The following is a 22537-nucleotide window of genomic DNA, read 5'->3' on the forward strand; positions in this document are numbered from 1 at the left end:
CTTTAGTTTTTATATTATCTCTTTATTTAAAAGGATAAAAAAATAAACACACTCTAAAAGAATTAAAATAAAGAGGATCATCTAGTTTAAGTTCGAACTACACATAGATTCAACAAAAAAATTGCAAAACTTGTAAGACCAAGATTTCAAATTCTCATCAACGTTTTTAAAATCGAGCCCGTTGCACCTAATGAGTATCAATTATAGGTTTCCTCCCTAATTACTTGATAGTATTAAATATTAGGAATAATTGCGTGAAAATACACAAACTTTGCCAAAAATCTATATTTGACGCGAAGTTAGGATTTTACATTTTAATACACCAACTTTCGTTGTTGTCCAAATTTGACACGACTTAATTCTTAAAAATTCAAAAAACAACCCCTTTTTGTAAATAATTATACAAAGACCCACTTATGTTATTATTTGGGACATTTAAACCAAAACAAGATATTTCCTTGTGATGTTTTCTTTTAATCTTTGATCCGCGCCTAAAATGGTTTAAAAGAAAACATCATAAGGAAATATCCTGTTTTGGTTTAAATGTCTCAAACTATAACATAAGTGGGTCTTTGTATAATTATTTACAAAAAGAGGTTGTCTTTTGAATTTTTAAGAATTAAGTTGTGTCAAATTTGGACAACAACGAAAGTTGGTGCATTAAAATATAAAATTCTAACTTCGCGTCAAATATGGATTTTTGGCAAAGTTTGTGTATTTAGGTGCAATTTTTCCTAAATATTACTACATCCGTCCCATTAAAAGTGACATGTATTTCATTTTAGGCCGTCCCACTATAAATGAAAAATTTTCATTCTTAGAAAAATGTGGACCCTACTACTTTTAATAAATTTACATCTTCTTAATTCTCGTGTCAAAAAATTTGAGTCATTTATAGTGGACGATGGGACGGAGAAAGTATCAGTTAAAAATAGGATTAATTGCATATAATATCACGAACTTTGCTCGAAATTCATTTTCTCCATCATCTTTAAAAATTTCATTTTATATCAAATACTTTGACATTTGTTCAATTTTTGCATAATTTTTTTTTCAATGACCGAGAAAATGACATAGCAGTGACGTGGATTTAATTTTACATGTAACACTAAAGTGGAATATATATATATAAATTTTAAATTATACATATAATATTAAATAATAATAAAGCCCTAATTTCTTTTAATTTGTCGTTTTTATCGGGTAAAAAGAAATCAAAGATTGCTTTTGGCGTTAGAAAAAATCGATTGTATTCATTTCCACCACCTCTGTCGAAGGGTTCCTCTCCAAACCAATGTGGAAGTCTTCGTGTCGTGAGGTCTTCCAAATCAGTGGCGCCGATTGTTTCGTGTTTGCAATCTTCCAAACCAGTGCGTCGATTGCTAGCGCCATTGTTTCACCCATTAGTGGTGCTGATTGTTGGTCGGTGCTTCGCCGGACGATACGCAGATTGATGGTCGGTGCTTCGTCGGGAAATAAGTCAATTGCTGGTGGTGTGACAGAATCGCATATTTGGGTGGTTTTAATCAAAGTAGAAAGCGCGCCCCAATTCTTCGTTGTTTTTGAAGTTTCAACATTTGCTACTTGTTTATACATACAAACAATGAAATTAAAGGGAGAACCAAAAGAGAAGGAAGAAGAAGACAGCTTGTAGATTAAAGAAGAGGAAACGAGAAAGAAGAAGAGGAGGGAAAATGGAAGAAGAGAGGCACTGCTTTTTCTTTTTTTATATATGAACGATGCTTTCTTTTAATTTAAGAACTAGGGTTTTAATGTTTACACCGAACGCAACGTTTCATTTACCGAAATGACGTGTGCCGGTAAATCCACATCAGAGCCATGTTGATTTCGATTTGAGAAAAAAAAAATCATGGAAAGTTTAAACAAATATCAAAGTATTTGATAAAAAATAAAATTTTTAAAGATTGTGAAAAAAATAAATTTCGGATAAAATTCGTGATATTATTAATCCTTAAAAATTCACATCAAGTATACAAACTCATGTAATATTCTTTTCAACCACAGCGCAGAAAAGTTTGACAATTTCAGCACAAACGGGACCCAATCCGAAGTCCTTTAATCTTAAAACTATTAAAAGGTGATTAAATAAATAAATCGATTATTTATCCTAAAAGTTTAAGGAATTTTATATAAGTGATTGAGTCGATTCACATTTCACACGCTCATGGACAAGCACCAAACCAAGGTGCCCGTAAATTATGGGTTTCAAATAAATTTATCTGTCTCCGAGAAGAGTTTAATTGTTATCAAATGAAAAAAAAAATAAAAAAAAATACCGCATTTGATTAATTTGAATGACAAGTTTGACTCCCATTTATAAATGAATGAAATACCCATCCTTTGGCATTCTTGGATGGTTAAGGACAAATTGGTAATTACACAAACTGACTTGCTAGTTATACAACACAGTGACGCATAATGAGTACTCATGAGTCATGATGTGCAGCTAGGAAGAAAACATGTTGGTCTGAAGTTAAAATTTTGTTTTTTTCGATATAAACTACATAAAAATGAGTTTTAGAACGAAAATTTAATTTTCTGAAGTTAAAAATTTGAAATTTATGATTTTGTAGTGTCAAGGATGATGGTGAAGTACAAAATTTAATTCTCACAACTCCTAAAGCTTGTAGAAGATATTATTATCAGCTTTGAATCTTTGATGGAGATTATGTATTATAGTGCTCCCTCTCTAGTACTTCCTCTGTCCCAATATTCATGATCCGTTTCTTGATACGGGTATTAAAGAGAGTTATATCTATATTAATAGAAAAATAGCTTAAGACATCCTAAGGCACAACTTGTGGATTGTCTATTTTACTCTTATTACATATTTTATTTTAAGGTTATTTTACATATTATATATAGATAAGAATATATTAATTCATTAGATATTACACTTAATCTATGTGATATATATCTATAGCTATTGATAAGGCTTATAGATAAATATATCCATTCAATAAATTATCTAATAAAAGTAATGACTTAATAGATTTTCTAAAATAATAGATTATCAAATAAAATAACATTAATTATACGTACAACGTACGTTCTTTCTGCTAGTTAGGAGAAAAATTGTATGGTCCACACATTTAATGTTATTGTTAATTAATCTTAAATATTGTTAATAAAGGAACCCTCGCTCTTCCTCCTCCAAAATTATGTTGTCGCCGCATCATTCAACATCGGTGAGGCCGCCGCTGTTGCCGCCTTCCCTTCGTCTGTCCCAAAAAGTCTCCCTCTACCCTTTACACACTATCATTCAAACAACCAACAATTCTCGCAATAAAGAGACCCAAAAACGAAAACAAGAACAAAAATAAAAAAAGAGAAATCTTTCAACAAAACTAAAAATACATTAGTTGAGAAAAATAGAGGAGAGGGTTGAAATGCAGAACAATGGAGGAAATGGGGGCCCTAATTTTTGGCAGAGGGTGGAGGGTGGAAGCGGGGCGAGCCTTAATTTCTGGCAGATGGTGGAGGGTGGAGGCGGGTGAGCCCTAATTTCCGATGAGCCCTACTTTCTGGCAGAGGGTGGAGGTGGGTGAAAGTGAAACAATGGAGAAAAGGGGGAGGCACCATGAACAATGGAGGAAAGGGCCGACATCGAGAGACGACGTGGGAAGAAAAGCGGTGAGAAAATAGAGGCGAGAGGCGGAGGGCACTCTCCGTCACCGCTGCAACGAGTCTGGCGAGCCCTAATTCTGGCGAGGGTGGAGGTGGGCGAATCAGTGGAGGAGCGTGGAGGAGATGGACTAAGTGTGGAGAGAGAGATGCATGCTAATTAGGTTACAAAGTAGGTTAGCATGTATACTATTAGGGATGTCTAAACATATATTGGTATTGGTTAACTTGATAATCAAATCAGACCGATTCATGTTTGGTTACCCGATACCCGATGTTTCGATTATCGGTTCGGTATTAGGTTATGATAATTATAACATGGGATTTCATTATGAATGGTGGATTACCTGCACAAATGTGGAAGATGACGAAAGAGAGACTGTGGAATGTAAAAAAGAAAGAATGGTACTGAATTGTATTTATGAAAGCGTGTCTTTTACAAATGGCGATAGAATCTATTTATAAGATACATGAGCTCGGGGGCATAATAGTAATTTCCTCTTCGGGTCACGCGATATGCGTGTAACATAGAAGCAGAGCTGAAACTGATGTGTCAGAATCCGTTATCTGTAGACCTTGGTGACATCAACATATATGAGCAGGGCTGTTTCTTTTCCGGGCAGAGTTCTCATTTGGTCTCTGTCCTTTATTCCTTCTAAGCTGTCTCCTCAGCCTTTAGTCAGAGCTGTTGATATCCTCCGAGTGATTCCCCTATTCAGAGCTGCTAATCGACTCCCCTAGAAGCGTTCTCCCACGCGCTCAACTCCTTGTCCTTTCCATTCACATACACATGTAACGATCTCAATTGCTCACTTATTCTACTCCTCATCAGGTTAGAATTTTTTTAAAAATTTCGGGTATCGGTTAAACCGATAACCAAAGCGGGTTAACCGAATAACCGATTTTTATTAAATTTATAATATATTGTTGGTCCCGGAGGGTCACTGAACTGGTGTATGGGGGGAATACACCAGTAGGCTATTTTTGCGAAAATCTTTTGTATGACTGAAGGTGTATCGAGTGATACTGAAGAAGTGAACTGAGATTAACAGTCAAAGAAGTTTTCAATTAACAAAGAGTTGTAGACTGATACTGAATAACTTCAGTATTTTGATTTCAGTTAGGCTCAAAGCTTTAACTGATAATCCACGTAAGACTTCAGTCTAGATTTTGAAAACAGAGAAGTGTTATGAATCAAACTGATTATCTGAAGATTTATCAGTTAAACTAATAACACTAGCAGCGGAAAATAACCTTAGAAAATAGCATTTGTGATTAACACATTGTCAGAATTACGTTTCACTTTGCAATTTATCAGTTTCAGTTCAGTAAAGGTTTGTGCACAGATAAGAAAGATAAAACTGAAAGCAATAAACAACAAATGATTTTTACGTGGTTCGGAACAATTTCCTACGTCCACGGTCAGTTAAACACACTGACAATCACTCTGGGCTTGTGCTTACAGGTGCACAACAAACATTCAACTGAAACAAAGTTTCAGTGCCAATACACTGGATTTGACTTTTCGTCTCCTTCTCAGCTCGCAGTTGCAAGGAGTACACTTGTCTTGCTTGCGGGGGCTAAGAACTTTTGAGTTCAAATCACAGTCTCAAACTCTCTTTTCACTCAGTTGAAAAGAGTTCGAATTATCAACTAGATTACTGAGAACAGGCTCTCTGTAATCGAAAACTTATGCTTTGAATATTACAAAGGATTTGCCTAAGAAAATAAGAGAATGTAAGTAATCAGTGAACTGATTTTGGCTTTGAGTATTCTCTTCTTCGATTCAAACTTTAAGGGCAGTGAAATGGCTGAGTTGTGATTTTGGCAGAGGTTTAGCTTGATCGTTTGAATCGGTGAAGATTGCAGATGTTCCTCGAGTTCTATTTAATTATATGTGAAGTCTTAAATAGATCCTTTGGCAAGATGGTATTCAAGAATTCAATCGTTGTGAGAGAGATTTGAATTTGGCTGAGGCTTCAATCTTCGAGGTTCCTGATTTGGTGAGGAACGACGTCTCTAGGTTGCAGGAGCATGGTGGCTCTGAAAAGTTAGCACAAAAAATGAATGCTCTGCAGAAAAGTACGATCTTCAATATTTCTGCATTTAATGCGACTGTACTTCGAGAGTACGTGGCTTCCTTTTAACTTAAAAGCTTCAGTCCAAGGAAGAATGTAAACTAATACTTGACTTATGTATCAGTCCGCTAATTCTACGTGGCCATCATTAATCAATAAGTCGTAACTGATTCTTCAGTGAGATCTTCGTCCATTTAATACATCAGTATTGACTTTGGTCTTTTCACATGTTGTCTTCAGTCGAGTGATCTTCAGTCTTCAGTCCTCTGGTCTTCTTCTTCAGAACTTTAGTCTAACTAGAAAACATGAACTCTAACAATTGAGTTCGAAAGGTTCTAGTCTATTACAAAGAAAAACTACGAGTTTTGGTATCATCAAAACTAGGGCTAGGATATTTCATTAGGTTCCAACATATATATATACATATATATATATATATATATATATATATATATATATATATATATTAATTACGATTTCTATTTTGCTCCCTGTATCCCATTGATAATGACTCATTTTTCTTTTTCGTCTGTCCCATTGATAATGACATATTCCAAAAAAGGAAATCACCTTCTCTCACAAAAATTTATGGACTCCATCACTTTTTGTCACTTTTATTTTTTAATCATTATTCTTCTTAACAATCATGTCGAACATTAATGAGCCACTATCAATAGGACTAAGTGATATTATTCATAGTAATTGAGGAGTGGAAGCTCTCTATTATGACAAGAAGATAAAGAAAATGTTCGATTCAACATCTGCATTGTCAAATTTGTTTCCCCAATCACTGATTTCCTTGGATTCATGGGAGGTGAAGATCTGGGTGCCATTTTTGTTGGGGATGGATCCAACAATTACAGATAAGGACGTCGGGGTCGTCCGGTACGATGGGCACTAGCAACCTGAAACACGAACAACGTTAGAGCCCTTCTTGGAGCACCGATGGGGGTGTCGATGGAAGGGCCTCCGACGCTCAAGTCAGTAAACAATATTAATAAAAATTGTATTGAAAGCAATTGAAAGTAAATGAAAGATTAAATCGGGTCGATCTGGTCGACGGAGTTGGAGGCGATCGAGCAATGAGCGAGGGTCGTTGGGTCATCTCGGTTGATCTGATCACCGGAAAACCTAAGGCTGAGAGCATGGAGGCAGAATAGTGCGTGAGGGGAGAGAAGAGCGAGAGAATGTGTTGGAGTCCGAATGATTGTGTAGGTCGAATGACCTAGTAAGTTATTATTTATACCGCGATGGCCTGACGGCTAGGGTTTTGCTGGCACGTCCCCTTAAACCCTGGTCGTTCCGATATTTGGGGGATCGTATCCCTGACCTCGTTCCTTTCTTTCTCTCAAAGTCGCTGCCCTTCTAGGGTTTGGGTCGTTGGGCCTTAATGACCTATAGTATGAGCTGAATTAATTGAAATTAATTCAGTTTTAGATTGGGCTTGACATTTCGGGCCGCGAATATTTATTCGAATGGGCTATACGAAATTTGTCCACTACAGTTTGTCCCCCACTCTCTAGTTAGAATTGTTCTCAACTAGAGAGTAAAACTATTGAATGGCTTGATTCGTTGTCGGGTTGATCTGTAAATTCTCAAGTGGAGATTTTCCCGAATTTATAAATTTGCGATAATATATTGATTTCGGGTATAATAAGTGGTCCGCATGTATTTCTCGACCTGTAGTATGTTAGCTTTGTAATTATATGCAACTGTGCATATTAATTTTGGGCTAGAATTTTTAATGGCTCGTGACCTATTTAAGTTGGCTGCCTATTTTCGTGGGCCTGGAATTAATGGCCCAATTGTGTGGTCAACTCTTCACAAGCCCAAAAAATCATGCCCCTTTTGGATTTTAGGGTTTCACTAGTCACAAATGAAGGGGGCGCCGCTTTTAGGCTTATGAGAGGCGACTGCTATTGCCGCTGTGGATGTTTCGACAGCGGCGGAGTTCGGCGCACGACGAGGCGGCGCGGCGGTTCGCAGAGGCGGTGGTTGTCAGCGGAGCTTTTTTACAGCGCTCATCAGGCCGTTTTCGTATGACTTCGACGGGATGAGAAGGGGAGGAAGCGCCTTGAAATGTTGTTGTCTTCAGGGGCGGCGGCGAGCCATGGTAGTTTCGAGAGAAAGGGATGGTGACCGGAGAAATTGGCGGGCGTCCCTTATCTGCTGGATCTGGCCGAAGATTCGAGGCCGAAGATTCGAGGCCGACTCGAAGATCGAACACAGCGATTTCCGTCGGATATCAGGGAGAAGCGACGATCGAGGCCCCGAGAGAGAAGAAATGAGCTTTTTTACAAATTGTGCGTGTATTCCAAGAGCTCTCCGATCCCTTTTTCAAATTCTTCTCTTCTTCTTTTCTTTTATTTTCATTTTTTGTTGTGGATCTGATGAATTTGACCGGAGATGTGAGGGGCAGCTGGTCCTTTCCCGGCGATTCTCAGGTGGTTTTTGCGCGGTCCAACTGGTCGAGAGAGAAAAGTGGCGCTGGTGTGGGCAGCGCCGGCGTAGGCTCGCCGGCTTTTGGAGATGACGGCGACAGTTATAAAGTCGGGACTCGGCTGGATCCTCTTCTGTCTCTTTTTTTTTTTTGAAATTCGAAGGAGAATGTAAAATATCTGGAATAAGATTTTGTATGAATGTTTTGAGGATAGTATTCATGATGTCGTTCCTTGTTTTCTATTAAATTTCAGAATGAACGAAAAAAGAAGGTTGTGTTTTGCTGGACTTATGGGTTGAGATGTATGGATTGTTAGGGTCAACGCTTGATAGTGGGGATCTCGACGCATGCAGGTTGATGGGGTTGTTAAGGGCAATATGGTTGTTAAGGGCAATATTTTGCCTTGGTTGATGAAGTGTAAATTCAATTGGCTATGAGCAAGGTTGTCAAGGGTGTAAAGGGTGATGTACCTTTACTGCATTTTTTTTTACTTTTAGGTAGTCAAGGGTGTAGGGGTTGATGTGGTCTTGCTGCATTGCTACTTTATGATGTGAAAAGGGCTCATTTTCCAACACTTCAAATCTCAATCAATGTGTTGAAAATAGACATCAAGTGGTCCACTGGGCGACATGGGCATTAGAGCTCTTACAGAGCCTCATGAAAATAAGTTGTAGAATTAGGGTAGTTGAGTTGGACTTCGAATTGACTAAATAAATAGCTGTGAATTAGAAAAAATTTGAAGTACAAAATTGTTTGTATAAGTAAAGGAGGCATGTTCCCCATTTTTCCCACACAAATATTTTGGCACTTGGATTGTTTTAGGAGCTTGAAGTGGAAGAGTGAGCTCTAGAGAGAGGAATTTTGGAGGAGATAGAGAGAGGTTGGTTTACTCCTCACTATCTTTGAATGTTCTTGATGAATTTCTTTTGAGATCCCAAGCATGTTAGCTAGAATTTTTGTCGTATTTTGCTTTGAGCTTTAGTCGATTCTTCGTTTGTCGTATCTGATTTTGATTCAAACTTGTTGTAAATATTTGTATATTTACTGTTTGTTGAAGCATGCTAAATTTATCTAAGTGTTTGAACTATGGAGCCCAATAGGGGCGATGGGGGCGATAATCTTATGCATGAGGATTTTAGACTTGGGCCCATCGGGGCGATAAGGGCAATAGCTCTTGCTTATGACCATTTATAACTTGATTCTAATAGGGTGATAGGGGTAATGACCCTTGTTTATGAAAGCTTAGGATTTGGGTCTATTGGGGTGATACGGGTAATAACCGTTATGTGTGAAAATTTATGACTTGTGCCCAACGGGGTGATAGGGGTGATAATCCTTATGTGTAATAAATTGAAATTTGGCCCCATTGGATCAATAGGGACAATAATTTTCACATAAAAAATTAGGAATTGGGCCCAACAGGGCGATGATGGCTATACCCTTATGTGTAACCAATTGAAATTTGGCCCCATTGGATCAATAGGGACAATAATTTTCACATAAAAACTTAGGAATCAGGCCCAACAGGGCGATGGGGGCGATACCCTTATTTGTAATAAATTAGGACTTAGCCCCATGGGGTCAATAGGGGCAATGTGATCTACATGCTTAACATATAGAAACTAAAATAAGGGCAAAGTGATAACGTAGCCAACACTTTAAATGTATGATAACAAACGATAAGCCCCGATGGGGGTGATTTTGTTGACGTCTTTCAAATATGAAAAGTAGAACCTAAACCTCATTGGGGCGACACGGTCAATAATATCACAATATTCATTGTAGTGTAAAGGTCAAGCATGCTCTTATAAAATTAAAAATGATGTTTGGGCAATGGAGTCGTACCTGTTTATTTGAGTGAATCGCCTTTATACGAATGCATTCTTATTATTCTTGACGCTACTTGATTGGGTTGGGGCGGTCCTTATGCTCACATGGCCTTCATCCTTGCTACTTTAGGGGCTTTGATTATTATGTCACGTGCACGAGAAGGATCAATCGGGTCGTCAAGTAGGACTCGACATTCGGTTGATGAGGATGAGGATAACGTGTTAGACATTCCTACTGGAGTGGAGATCGGGGCTTGGCGAGGTGAATCGGGTGATTCATCTCAAGAGATGGGTTTAGGGATTAATAGTGCTGACGGACTTTACGGGGTTAAGGTTAATGAGACATTTTTGTTGGGTAAGAACCATCCCTCAAAATTCACCAACATAAATCAAATGTATAACCTTCGAATATTATACAACATACCTAAATGGGTTAGCCTTCACGCACCTGGTACGGCTCTTAGGGCGGATCATAGTATCGTGGGTTGGGTGTATATGTATGAGAAGACCTTCAAAGAGGGTCTACGACTTCCTCTTCCCCGCTTGGTCCTAGATTTCTTGCATTATCATCATATCTCGCCGGGTCAACTCATGCCTAATGTCTGGCGAGTGTTGATGGGCATGCAAGCTTTTGGAGAGCTGAAGGGCTTCGAGGTCGATCTTGAAGATGTGTTGACTACTTACACGGTTCAAGAAAATAACATGGAGAGAGGGCGATACCAGTTATCACGGGGAAAAAAGCTTCCCGAATTGGTTTGTGGTGTTACGAATTCTGGTTTGGCCTGGAAACAAAAATATTTTTTTATGAACTATGATGCCCTTGGCGACCTGACGGGCTATGATATTCCATCAGCTTGGTGTAATGCCCGTGAGTATTTTTGGGTTGATCGGGTCATTATGGTTTAAATTTCTTCTAACTTGACATTTTTTCTTTGTTGGTTTGTTTTGTAGGACGTCTCAACGTTCCTTGGCCGGTAAGTAATAGAAATTTGGAGAGGAGAAGAGCACGTTTCACCACATTTCCTAGCGACAAGAGGCATTGAAGTGTTATCTTGGGAGAAGAGAGTTTAAGACAGACCACTTTGTGGAGTTCCATCCCTCCTGGTCCAGAAGGTATTGTTTTTCCTTCAACTAGTGCTCACTCCGAGCTTATCTTGTCTATTTGGGCCTTGGAGATTTTAGGGCATAGTGGCAATTTTCACCCGACTCTACACGACTTGACTTTGGATGAACGGGCTTATGCAGACTACGTGATGTCGCACCCCAAGATGAATCTTCTTCCGGAAAAGGATAGTTATGAAACTTATTTGAAGCTGCGGGAGAAGAAGAAAGCATCCGGCAGGGGCAAGAAGGGTGGTTCGGGTAGTGAGCCCGTTAGTGAGTCCGATGTCCAAGTGGTCGAACCGTCAGGGCGGTCAAAGAGGAAGAAGAAAGCAGCGCCTTCTGAGGTCCCGGACTACTCCGATGGCTCTATCCATCTCACACTTCCTAGTGGGACTTTAGCCCGAATCGACTATGATTCGTGTGCGGATCATTTTGAGCGTCTGTTGCTAGAGGACGACCGCACTAGGATGTTGAAGGTTGGAGTGGTTGATTCTGTCAGCACTTCCGCCCGTCTTGCGTTTCAGGTATGGTTAGGGTTGACTTTCATATGCATATTTATAACTATCTTTGTACGATTCATATTTGGTATAATCGAACTCTTTTGTTGCTTGTTTGATGTAGGGCTATCAGTATACTCTGTTCATGAAGGAACAGCTGGTAGAGATGGCTGACCAGCTCAAGGTGGCTCTGAGAAAGCAAGACGCCCTTCGGAAGGAACTCGAGGAAGTGAAGGGTCGTTATGAAACGGCAGAGAAGGAGCTGAGGGATGAGCTATCCTTGAAGAGTCTCCTGATTTCTACCCTCCAGTCTCAGATAGGGCAATTGGAGGCGACTTTGAATGTCCGAGAGGAGGAGCTTCGGTTTAGCCATCTTGAGACGGTCGTTCTTACCCGTGGTGAGATGATGAAGGAGTTCAAGGAAGGGAAGGCGGGTTCTTAGGACGTAGAGAAGGGCATACGTGAGATGGAGGATGTGCTACGTGACAGGGCTGAATGAGTGGGAGTGGTTGATGCCCCTACTGACGGCGAGGGCGACGGGGGTGATGACTAGACTTATTTGTAGTTGAAACTTCTTCAAACACTTTCTATTCGGTTATGTAATAGTAATTAGGATCTTCGATCTTGACATTATCTACTTTTCTCCCCTAGTTTGAGTCTAGTCTCTTTTGGCTAGACTTGGACTTGGTATTTGTAGGATATATCATTTTCCGGTATATCCGGCCCGATCAGGGGGTTCACTCTTTGATGCTTTATCCGATATATGTCTGAATTTTATGAATTGAAAGATCATACTTTCACTGGTTTGGCGTAAGGTTCACTAGATATGTGATCTAAGATTTCCTAAGGGTTGAAACCCACGTGATGTGTGCTCAAACTCTTTCCTTGGTTAAGTGAGAAATGATTGGTTGAAGGGGTGGGGGGGTTGCGCTCCTTAGAGCTGCCTACATACCCTTAAGATGGATCAAGCCCGAATGTAGATCTGACCTACATAGAAAGGTCAGTAACTGTAGTAGATGATATGGGTCTCGAAAGACCTTATTGAAATAAAGTGAAATTCGTAGAGTTTAGGGTCAAGCGTGGTACTGCTTGAGATGTAGGGAGTTCCAACTGTTGTTGATTTCATGCCCGTCTGATGCTTGTAGCCTATAGGCTCCATGTCCGATCACCTTGGTGACCAAGTAGGGTCCTTCCCAATTCGGGGCTAGCTTGCCAGCCCCTGCCTCCTTGGTATTCTGGAATACCTTGCGAAGTACCCAATCGCCCGGTTTGAAGGTTCGTGTGCGAGTGTTCTTGTTGTAGTGTCGAGCAATAGTTTGTTGATATGAGGCTATTCTTATGTTTGCCTTATTCCTCTTCTCGTCGAGCAGGTCGAGCTCATGGCACATGGCTTCATGGTTGTCGTGGTCTGTGGTAAACTCATACCTAGCGGTATGCACTTCGATCTCTGTGGGGATGACTGCTTCCATTCCATAAGCGAGGGAGAAGGGGGTTTCTCCCGTCGAAGTTCTTGTGGTTGTCCGGTAAGACCATAGGACGCCGGGTAGTTCATCCGCCCATTTTCCCTTCGCCTTCTACAATCGTTTCTTGAGTGTGTTCATGATGGTCTTGTTGGATGATTCAGCTTGCCCGTTGGCTTGGGGGTATCTTGGCGTTGAGAAGCTTAGCTTGATGTTCCAAAACCTGCAAAAATCTTGAAAGTCTGCGCTTATAAATTGGGACCCGTTGTCCGTGACGATCTCCTTGGGCACCCCATACCTGCATATAACATTCTTCCAGATAAAACCTTTTACCTCTTTATCCCTAACCTGGTGAAAAGAATCTGCCTCGATCCACTTGGTGAAGTAGTCCGTCACAGCTAACATGTAGACTTTTTGCCCAGGGGCAACAGGTAGTTTGCCTACGATGTACATCCCTCATTTCATGAAGGGCCATGGAGAAGTGATAGCTTTTAGTGGCTCTGGGGGTAAGTGGGAGACTTGGGCAAATCGTTGGCACTTATCGCATCTCTTGACATAGTCTGCTGAATCGGCTTTCATGGTGGGCCAGTAATACCCACTAGTCAGGGCTCGATGGGCGAGGCTTCTTCCACCCGAATGGTTGCTGCATTCCCCCTCATGTAGCTCGGAAAGGACATATCTTGCCTCTGCAAGGTTAAGACATCTCAAGTATGGACCATTGTAAGAGCGCTTATACAATTTACCTCGAATAATGGAAAATCGGGTTGCTTGGGCTTTGAGTCGGCGGGCTTCATTTCTGTCATCTAGGAGTGTGTCTTGTGCTAAGTAATCCGTTATGGGGGTCATCCAGGTTGGTTCGGCTGACACTTCATGGACTTGTTCCTCCTTATCCTTTTGAGTCGCTGGCTATTGGAGGCAGGTTATCTGAATGACCTTTGGTTGCGTGGTCTGGATGGATGACCCCAAGTTGGCTAATGCGTCGGCATGGCTATTGTCCCCTCGTGGAACTTGGCTCAGGGTGAACTCCTCAAAGCTCAATTGTAACTCTTTAGTTTTTGTTTAGCCCTATTTTGTGATGAATTTGTGGGTGTTTACGTCTTATATTGACTTTTATTTTGGTCTCTTTCACTCAAGAGTTGATTGATTTGAGCTTTTGTGCTAATTTTGTTGTCTCAGGATTTTATGCTCAAATTGATTGATATGTGGACAAAACTGAAGTCAGAATTTAGTTGATTGGTCTGAAGAAGAATCGAAGTTCGTCTCGATACGAGTTCGTAGGCGAAAACAGATCCAAAATCCGACTTGAAACGAGGGAGAACGGACCAAAACAAAAACGCTGCGCATTGCAGTCTGCGAAAGGCATACACGGCGCCGCCGTCCCTGGGCGCGTTTTTTCCATTTAAATGTCGATTTTTAGGGTTTTTCACCCCACTCTCGACCCCAGCAGCCTCCTAGGCGATTTTCACTTGATTTCCCTTAGTTTTAGAGTAGTTAAAACATCAACAAACATCTTTTGGCTTTGTGGATTGAAGATCATGTTAGTTTTCATTACATTGGATTGAAGTTTTGGATCGTACTCGTTGTAAGAACTCAGTTAATGTTTTCTATAGGATTGAATGCTAGTTTATTTCCTTTGCATAGATTATTGTTGCTTCGAGTTCATTTAATGAATTGTTTGTTCTTTTATCTCGCCTAGATAATCGTTGTTCATGATTGATTGAATTAACTATTGCTTTCTAGATTGCTAGTTTAGAACCCTAGGTTTATTAGTTTTCCTGCGTTCTTAATCTGCTTCCTATCTTTGGCTTAGTTAGTTTTATATGCTTTATTTTAATTACGCATTAGTTAATCGGAGAGTGAATGTTAGACCCAAACTTCTGATTAGAGTGTTTAGGTTTATTTCCTGTTTTCTGTGCGTAGCATGATCAGAGCCCTGCTTAGCCTTCCTTGAGAGACGACTTGGGTTAGCTTATTACACTAGGACGACCTCGTACGATTGCGAGTCAATCCCTTAGGTGTTTTGGGTTGAGTCAAATTTTGGCGCCGTTGCCGGGGAAGGCTTTAGGCGTTTGGTTGTGCTACTTTCTTTTTCGTGTTTATTTTATTTTTATTTTGGCTCGGTTATTTTCTTTCTCCCACCGATGCGTTTGATCTGTTTTGTTGAGTGTTGTGTTGCTAGGGAGTTAAAGTCTTAACTGGAATTTGGCATTCTACTAGACAACACTCACCGTGCACGCGAGGTGCTTGAAGCCTAAGAGAGGGTACCGAGTCTCTTTTGTCTAGCGTTGGAGTTGAGAAGATGGCAGGAAGAAAATTGCAGTACATGGGGGATTTTACCCGGCCTGTCATAGAGGCCACGAACTCAGCTATTGTGCTCCCCACTGCAGTCAGGAATTACAACCTGAAGCCCAATGATTCAAGTCTGCTCCCCCTCTTTTATGGGCTGCCGAATGAAGATGCCCTGCAGTTTATCCGGGACTTCTGCACCCAAGTGCAAACTTTTCCACTGTTGGAGATCACAGAAGATCAGCTGAAGCTTAAATGTTTCCAGTATGCACTTAAGGATCGGGCAAGGACTTGGCTTCTCTCCTTACCGCCTAGTTCTATCATTACTTGGGGAGAGGCCTGTGAGAAGTTTATGTTGAAGTTCTACCCAAATCACAAGACACAAGAGATTAGAACTCAAATCATGAACTTTGTTCGAGGAGCCGATGAGCCACTTCATGAGGCTTGGGAGAGATTCCAGGAGCTCCTCCGCCAGTGCCCGCAGCATCAGTTAACCCCAGTGATGTTGATGCAACTCTTTTATGACGGGTTGCTGCAGACTTCTCAATTTATGGTGGATAGCACGACAGGAGGTAACATTGCGAGGAAGACTCCTGATGAGCTAAAGGAGATTTTCAAGACCCTAGCTGAGAGCTCGCAGCAGAAGCCGGTCCGAGGAAGGAAAATTGAAGCTAGTGCAGTGGCACTTAACTATGAGCTGCAGAAGCAGGTTGCTGAGATCATGAGGGAGATGCAGCAACTAAAAATGAGTAAGGTGGAACCACCTCCAGCCCGTGAGCCCATTGTTGAGAGTTGTGGCATTTGTGGTGATTATGGCCATGGAGCCAACGAGTGCTATAGGATGGGCGAGCGTACTTATGAAAGAGGAGTAGAAGTCTTTGCTGCACAAGGGTATGCGAGTAGGCAACTCTAGGGTCACATGCAAGGACACGTGCAGAGTTCTCAATACTGTCAATTCCAGCAGCCTACGAGTTATCAGAACCAGCAGCAATTTTACCCACCTCAGCAGCACCAACCTCCAGACCCCTTATTTGAGGATCAGATGCAAGCTTTCATGCAAGCTAGCAAACAGACGATGGAGGCTCAGAGTGCTACCATCAAGCGCCTCGAGACTACAGTTGAGCAACTAACGGGGGCCTTGAATCAGTTGCAGCAACAACAACCAACTGGGAAGTTTCTAAATCAAGATGAACATCCGCATCAAGCTCATGCCGTGGCGGTAGTCAAGGAAAATGCCCCAATAACCATGGGGAAATGGAGAAGAAAAACCGTGGAAGCAATCAAGACTATCCAACTCCCCAGTGAGCCACTGCCACCTGTCACTGTTGCACCAGACCAACCACCACCCAAGCAAGGAGATCCAGGTAGCTTTGTTTTTGATATTAGTGGGGTTGACAAAGTTTTGGGAATGCTCGATTTGGGCGCGACAATCAATTTGATGCCGCTTGATATTTTTGAGAAATTGGGTAATAAAGAGCTTAAATGCACGAATATGAAAATAGAGCTAGCTGACTGCTCCATTAGTAGCCCACGGGGCCTTGTTGAGGATGTTGAGGTTGTTGTGAGGGGGATTAGTGTTTTGGCTGATTTTGTTGTCCTTGATGTGGGAAAAGGGATTAGAGGCGAGAATGGGCATCTTGTGCTGCTTGGCCGACCTTTTATGGCTACCACCCATACTCGCATCGATGTGAGTACGGGAACTGTGAGTATGGCAGGGGCAGGTAGAGCTGTAACATTCTCAGCTTTTGATAAAAAACCTGCTACCCCAACTTCCTTAATTCAAAACTGCTCTTATGTTGAAACATTTGATGCTTTGGATGAGGATTGTATTGTGCAGGAATTCCTTAATAAGCTACAGGAAGAGGACGAGATCGTGGAAGAATTTCTTGCTAACTTGCAAGATGAAAGTGAGATTGAGCAAGAATTCCTGGATAAGCTGCATGAGGAAGATGATAAAGAGCAAGGCCTTCTGTGTGCCTTGCTACTGGAAGAGAAGCTTGATGAGGTTGTGTCACTCGATCTCCTTGGATGTGTGGATAGAAAACCATCTCATGATATGAGCATGGAGCGCTCATTTGGAGGACCCGCAGCTGCAATCCAAGAAGACGTGTTTACAAGGGCGTTAAGGCAGCTAGAGCTTCAATCGGATTTTGGTTAAGGGGTTCTCTTAGTCGGGCTGGCGACTTAAAAACTAGCGCTGCATGGGAGGCAACCCATGTTTTCTTGCTTTTTCTTGTTTTCATTTTTTTTTTCGTTTTGTTTGGGTTTGTGTTTCTATTTTTTCTGTTGTTGGGTGCAGGTTGGTGCGTTGGAGATTGTTTGTTCTATGGATGAGAGATAGGCAGACACCGTGGGAAACTACGGCCTCGCCACTTGGATCGATATTCAGGGAAGCTTTTTTCTTTCACCCCTCTTTTTGCGAGCACTGGGGACAGTGCTAGATTTTAAGTGTGGGGGGGGGTGTTTGTTGATCCTGTGGGTGCCTTTTTGTTGTGATTTTGGGCTTTCTTGTGCGGGGCAAATGGTCTGCTTTATCTTGATTGTTGTTTAGCTTCAAGTAATAATGCACACTTTGATGATTTGTTCACAAGTAAATTTCATGCTTTGTGTTGGCTTGGTTGCTATCTTTGTCTCTCAGGCTATGCATATTCCTCTCTTGATGTAAGTTGTTTAATGTTTTGGATGCAACACCCTTATGAGCTATTCTTGACGTGATTTGTCCGGTAGATGCTAGAGGGAGTGTTTTCATTGTGATAGCCTACGATCTTATCCCTTGAGTTTGAATGTTGGTTTGTTGTGAAGTTTTCTATAGCTCTGGGTCTCTGCTCCTCTGACGGTAGTGTTATGAGCATGGAAAACCACGTGAGAACATTTTGGATTACCTCCAAAAGTGTTGATCTCACGAAAGTTGGCCCATCTATTGAGAATGGAATAACATCACCTTGAAAAGAAAGATGTATAAAATTAGATTTGGTTTGATTGTTTATCATCTTCAAGGAAAATGGGATTTGATTATAAAGGCAATCACATTAGGGAATTCACCTCTAACGGAGAATTGGGTCTGATCGAATTGAATTGTATCATGTGGTTGTTGCTTCTTAAAATCTTAACAATGAACATCTCGTGAGGAATGTGAATGGCTAAGAGACTTAGATTGGTTGGAGATGTGAATGGTGAGGAAGTTTTCTTGTGAACTATCTTTTGGTGTCGTGACTTTGCTTGAGGACAAGCAAAGGATCAAGTGTGGGGGGGTTGTTTAGCCCTATTTTGTGATGAATTTGTGGGTGTTTACGTCTTATATTGACTTTTATTTTGGTCTCTTTCACTCAAGAGTTGATTGATTTGAGCTTTTGTGCTAATTTTGTTGTCTCAGGATTTTATGCTCAAATTGATTGATATGTGGACAAAACTGAAGTCAGAATTTAGTTGATTGGTCTGAAGAAGAATCGAAGTTCGTCTCGATACGAGTTCGTAGGCGAAAACAGATCCAAAATCCAACTTGAAACGAGGGAGAACGGACCAAAACAAAAACGCTGCGCATTGCAGTCTGCGAAAGGCATACACGGCGCCGCCGTCCCTGGGCGCGTTTTTTCCATTTAAAAGTCGATTTTTAGGGTTTTTCACCCCACTCTCGACCCCAGCAGCCTCCTAGGCGATTTTCACTTGATTTCCCTTAGTTTTAGAGTTGTTAAAACATCAACAAACATCTTTTGGCTTTGTGGATTGAAGATCATGTTAGTTTTCATTACATTGGATTGAAGTTTTGGATCGTACTCGTTGTAAGAACTCAGTTAATGTTTTCTATAGGATTGAATGCTAGTTTATTTCCTTTGCATAGATTATTGTTGCTTCGAGTTCATTTAATGAATTGTTTGTTCTTTTATCTCGCCTAGATAATCGTTGTTCATGATTGATTGAATTAACTATTGCTTTCTAGATTGCTAGTTTAGAACCCTAGGTTTATTAGTTTTCCTGCGTTCTTAATCTGCTTCCTATCTTTGGCCTAGTTAGTTTTATATGCTTTATTTTAATTACGCATTAGTTAATCGGAGAGTGAATGTCAGACCCAAACTTCTGATTAGAGTGTTTAGGTTTATTTCCTGTTTTCTGTGCGTAGCATGATCAGAGCCCTGCTTAGCCTTCCTTGAGAGACGACTTGGGTTAGCTTATTACACTAGGACGACCTCGTACGATTGCGAGTCAATCCCTTAGGTGTTTTGGGTTGAGTCAGTTTTGCCCAGATAGGCTATCATTTTGGCATCCTTGGCTTGGTAGGATCCTTGCATTTGATTGACCACAAGCTGGGAGTCGCTGAAGACATTGATTCGTTTGACCCCTATCTCCTTGGCCAATTCAAGTCCAGCCAGCATTGCCTCATACTCCGCCTCGTTGTTGGTTGCCTTGAATTGACACCGAATTGATTGTTCGACCATGTCGCCCTGAGGTGAAATAAGGACCAAGCCAAGTCCACTTCCCCTCATATTGCTGGACCCGTCAACATAAAGTTTCCAAATCCCCGTTTGATCGGGTTCTTCGGTCATGCAACATAGTTCCTTGTCGGCCTGCATGGTAAGGTTAGGAGTGAAATCAACAATGAAGTCTGCTAGTACCTGAGATTTGAGGGTCGTTCGGGGCCTGAAGGTAATGTCGTATTCGCTTAGTTCCACTGCCCATTTGGTCAATCGACCCGATAGCTCTGGCTTGTGGAGTATGGCTTTGAGGGGCTATGTGGTCACCACTGATATCGGGTGACATTGGAAGTAGGGTCGAAGTTTTCTTGCTGCGTGGACCAATGCGAGAGCTAGCTTCTCAAGTTGGCTGTATCGGGTCTCCGCATCTAGGAGTGACTTGCTCACATAGTATATTGGTGCTTGCCTCCCTTCGTCCTCCCTGACCAACACGGCACTGACAGCAGTCTCGGACACGGCCAAATAAACCAATAGGACTTCATGGTCATTTGGTTTGGCAAGAAGGGGCGGGTTGGTCAGGTATTGCTTGAGTTGTTGTAATGCCTCCTCACACTCCTCTGTCCACTCAAAGGTTTTTGATTTTCTTAGAGTGTTGAAGAATGGGTGACACCGCTGAGGATTTTGAGATGAATCGGCCCAACACGGCTATCCTCCCGATTAATTTTTGTACGTCTTTGACGCATGTTGGGGATTGAATCTTCATGATGGAGTCGATTTGGGCTGGGTTGGCCTCTATGCCCCTTTGGGTGACCATATAACCTAAAAATTTTCCTGCATTGACACCAAAAGAACATTTAGTAGGGTTAAGCTTCATATTATACTCCCTGCGAATCTTGAAGGTTTGGTTGAGATGGTCGATGTGGTCCTTTGCTTGAATTGATTTGACGAGCATGTTGTCGATGTAGACCTCCATCGTCTGTCCTATCTGGCTCGCAAACATTTTGTTGACCAAGCGTTGGTATGTTGCCCCTGCATCTTTCAACCCGAATGGCATAAAGATGTAGCAATAAAGGCCCATGTTGGTCATGAAGGCTGTCTTTTCCTCGTCATCAGGGTGCATTCGTATCTGGTGATACCCTGAGTAAGTATCCATGAAGCTCAGGAGCTCATGGCCGGCGGTTGCGTCCACCAACATGTCGATGTGGGGCAACGGAAATGAGTCCTTCGGGCATGCCTTGTTGAGGTCTGTCGCTCAAGGTTACAGTTAATCTGTTAAAATCTTTACATTGGAAATTTCTTAAGTAACTACTGAACCCCTTCGTTCTAGTTAGTGAGATGGTTGGCAAGTGTAGCATCAATAGATGGAATACTATGGGATATAAGACTATCTTGGGTTTGCCTATGAACTCATTGCTTAGAATGGAGGGACAAGAAGGCAGTAGTAGAGCAGAATTATGGATACTTGGTGACGCCAAAAATGCATCATCTAGTTGATGGAGCTTCAACAGAGCTTCTGCCCTACATGCGCAAAGCTGCAAATTCCAATTTAACCAGTTCAATCACAGCATTTAATCTTAGCTCAATAAAAATAGACAATACAAATAGAACATTATTGAACGAAATAGGTGCACACCTGAGGTGAAGCATCAGCTCCAGATGCAATGGCAGCTTCAACTTCCCTCAACGTACTTCTCCAATCACCACCTCTTCGTGCAGCGGTGCACTTGCTCATGTGCTTCTCTACAGACTGCAACTTTTGCAGCTCAGCAGGATCCGGTTGGTGCCCACTAAAACAAATATGTTTCCTTGCATTCTCAATATGTCCTAAGCTGCAATTCTTTTAAGGAATTAGATAGCTGACAGTATAATGCATGATAAGCAACAAGAAATTCTAAGGCAGGAAGCCAACGTACCACAAAAAAACAGACGTAGTAAATTATACTACATTAGTAAAGCTGAATGTATAGACACAATGCATACGTACAAAAACTTGGTTGCCCCTTTAGATAAAATAGTCGTAATATCGTGTAACTAACAATAAGAACTCCATGAAACTCAAGATGATAATTAGTCAATTCGCATTACAACAGACCTAAATGTGGCTCAAGAACAAACACCACACGGTCCTCCATGGTGTATGATTAAGAACTGATGGAAACAAGAGACAGAAATCGTACACTCATACAAGTTAAAGATGCAGTGCAGAATAAGTCGATGCAGACCCTCCACTTGTCATTCTTTTTCTTTACTACTACCACATTAGCGAGCCATTCGGGGTAATGGACCTCTCGGATCAATCTGTTCGTCAATAGCTTTTGAACCTCTTCATTGATAACTTGATTTCTTTCAGGAGCAAATTTTCTTCGTCTTTGCTTTCTTGGTGGATAGCCCGGATCAACCTGTAGCCTGTGAACAATAACATTTGGGTCAATGCCCGTCATGTCCACATGGGACCAAGCAAAACAATCATAGTGTTTAGATAAGAAATTGATAAGCTTCTCTCGGGAGTCGGGGTCCAGTTGTGCTCCAATTCGAACTTTGTGGTCCGGGTGGTCCATATGGATTTGGACTTCATCTATCTCTATAGCTTCCTCCTCGATCAAACTACGTGGTCGTTTTGGGCGATCAGGTCGATCAGATTGATCTTCTATGATAGCTCTGCTGCTTGGATGACTTTGGGGCAGGCTGGTGGGCTGCGACCTGCCTTCGGGCTCATCTGTTCGTGCAGGTTGACATGATGGGGGTGGTTGATCCATCTTTGGGTGGGTCGAACCATTTTGCTGTAATTG

At 41.4% G+C, this 22537-nt stretch overlaps 1 protein-coding gene across 1 annotated transcript; it reads left to right on the top strand.

Annotated features, from left to right (window-relative positions):
- Positions 1 to 7920: 7920 nt before the first annotated feature.
- On the top strand, positions 7921 to 12374 carry LOC131021204 (uncharacterized). Its single transcript, XM_057950304.1, has 4 exons — positions 7921 to 9043; positions 10944 to 11105; positions 11238 to 11620; positions 11718 to 12374. The coding sequence occupies exons 3-4, from the start codon at positions 11246 to 11248 to the stop codon at positions 12033 to 12035; spliced, it is 693 nt and encodes a 230-aa protein (XP_057806287.1). The 5' UTR covers positions 7921 to 9043; positions 10944 to 11105; positions 11238 to 11245; the 3' UTR covers positions 12036 to 12374.
- Positions 12375 to 22537: the final 10163 nt, after the last annotated feature.

This window comes from Salvia miltiorrhiza, chromosome 4 (genome assembly GCF_028751815.1).
Source record: "Salvia miltiorrhiza cultivar Shanhuang (shh) chromosome 4, IMPLAD_Smil_shh, whole genome shotgun sequence".
Lineage (NCBI taxonomy): Eukaryota > Viridiplantae > Streptophyta > Magnoliopsida > Lamiales > Lamiaceae > Salvia > Salvia miltiorrhiza.

Excerpts from the sequence above, each read along its gene's own strand:
- LOC131021204 (XM_057950304.1), top strand. The coding sequence starts at position 11,246 with ATGTCGCACCCCAAGATGAATCTTCTTCCGGAAAAGGATAGTTATGAA. Across the intron at positions 11,621-11,717 it reads CCGCCCGTCTTGCGTTTCAG|GGCTATCAGTATACTCTGTT; the intron begins GTATGGTTAGGG and ends TGTTTGATGTAG.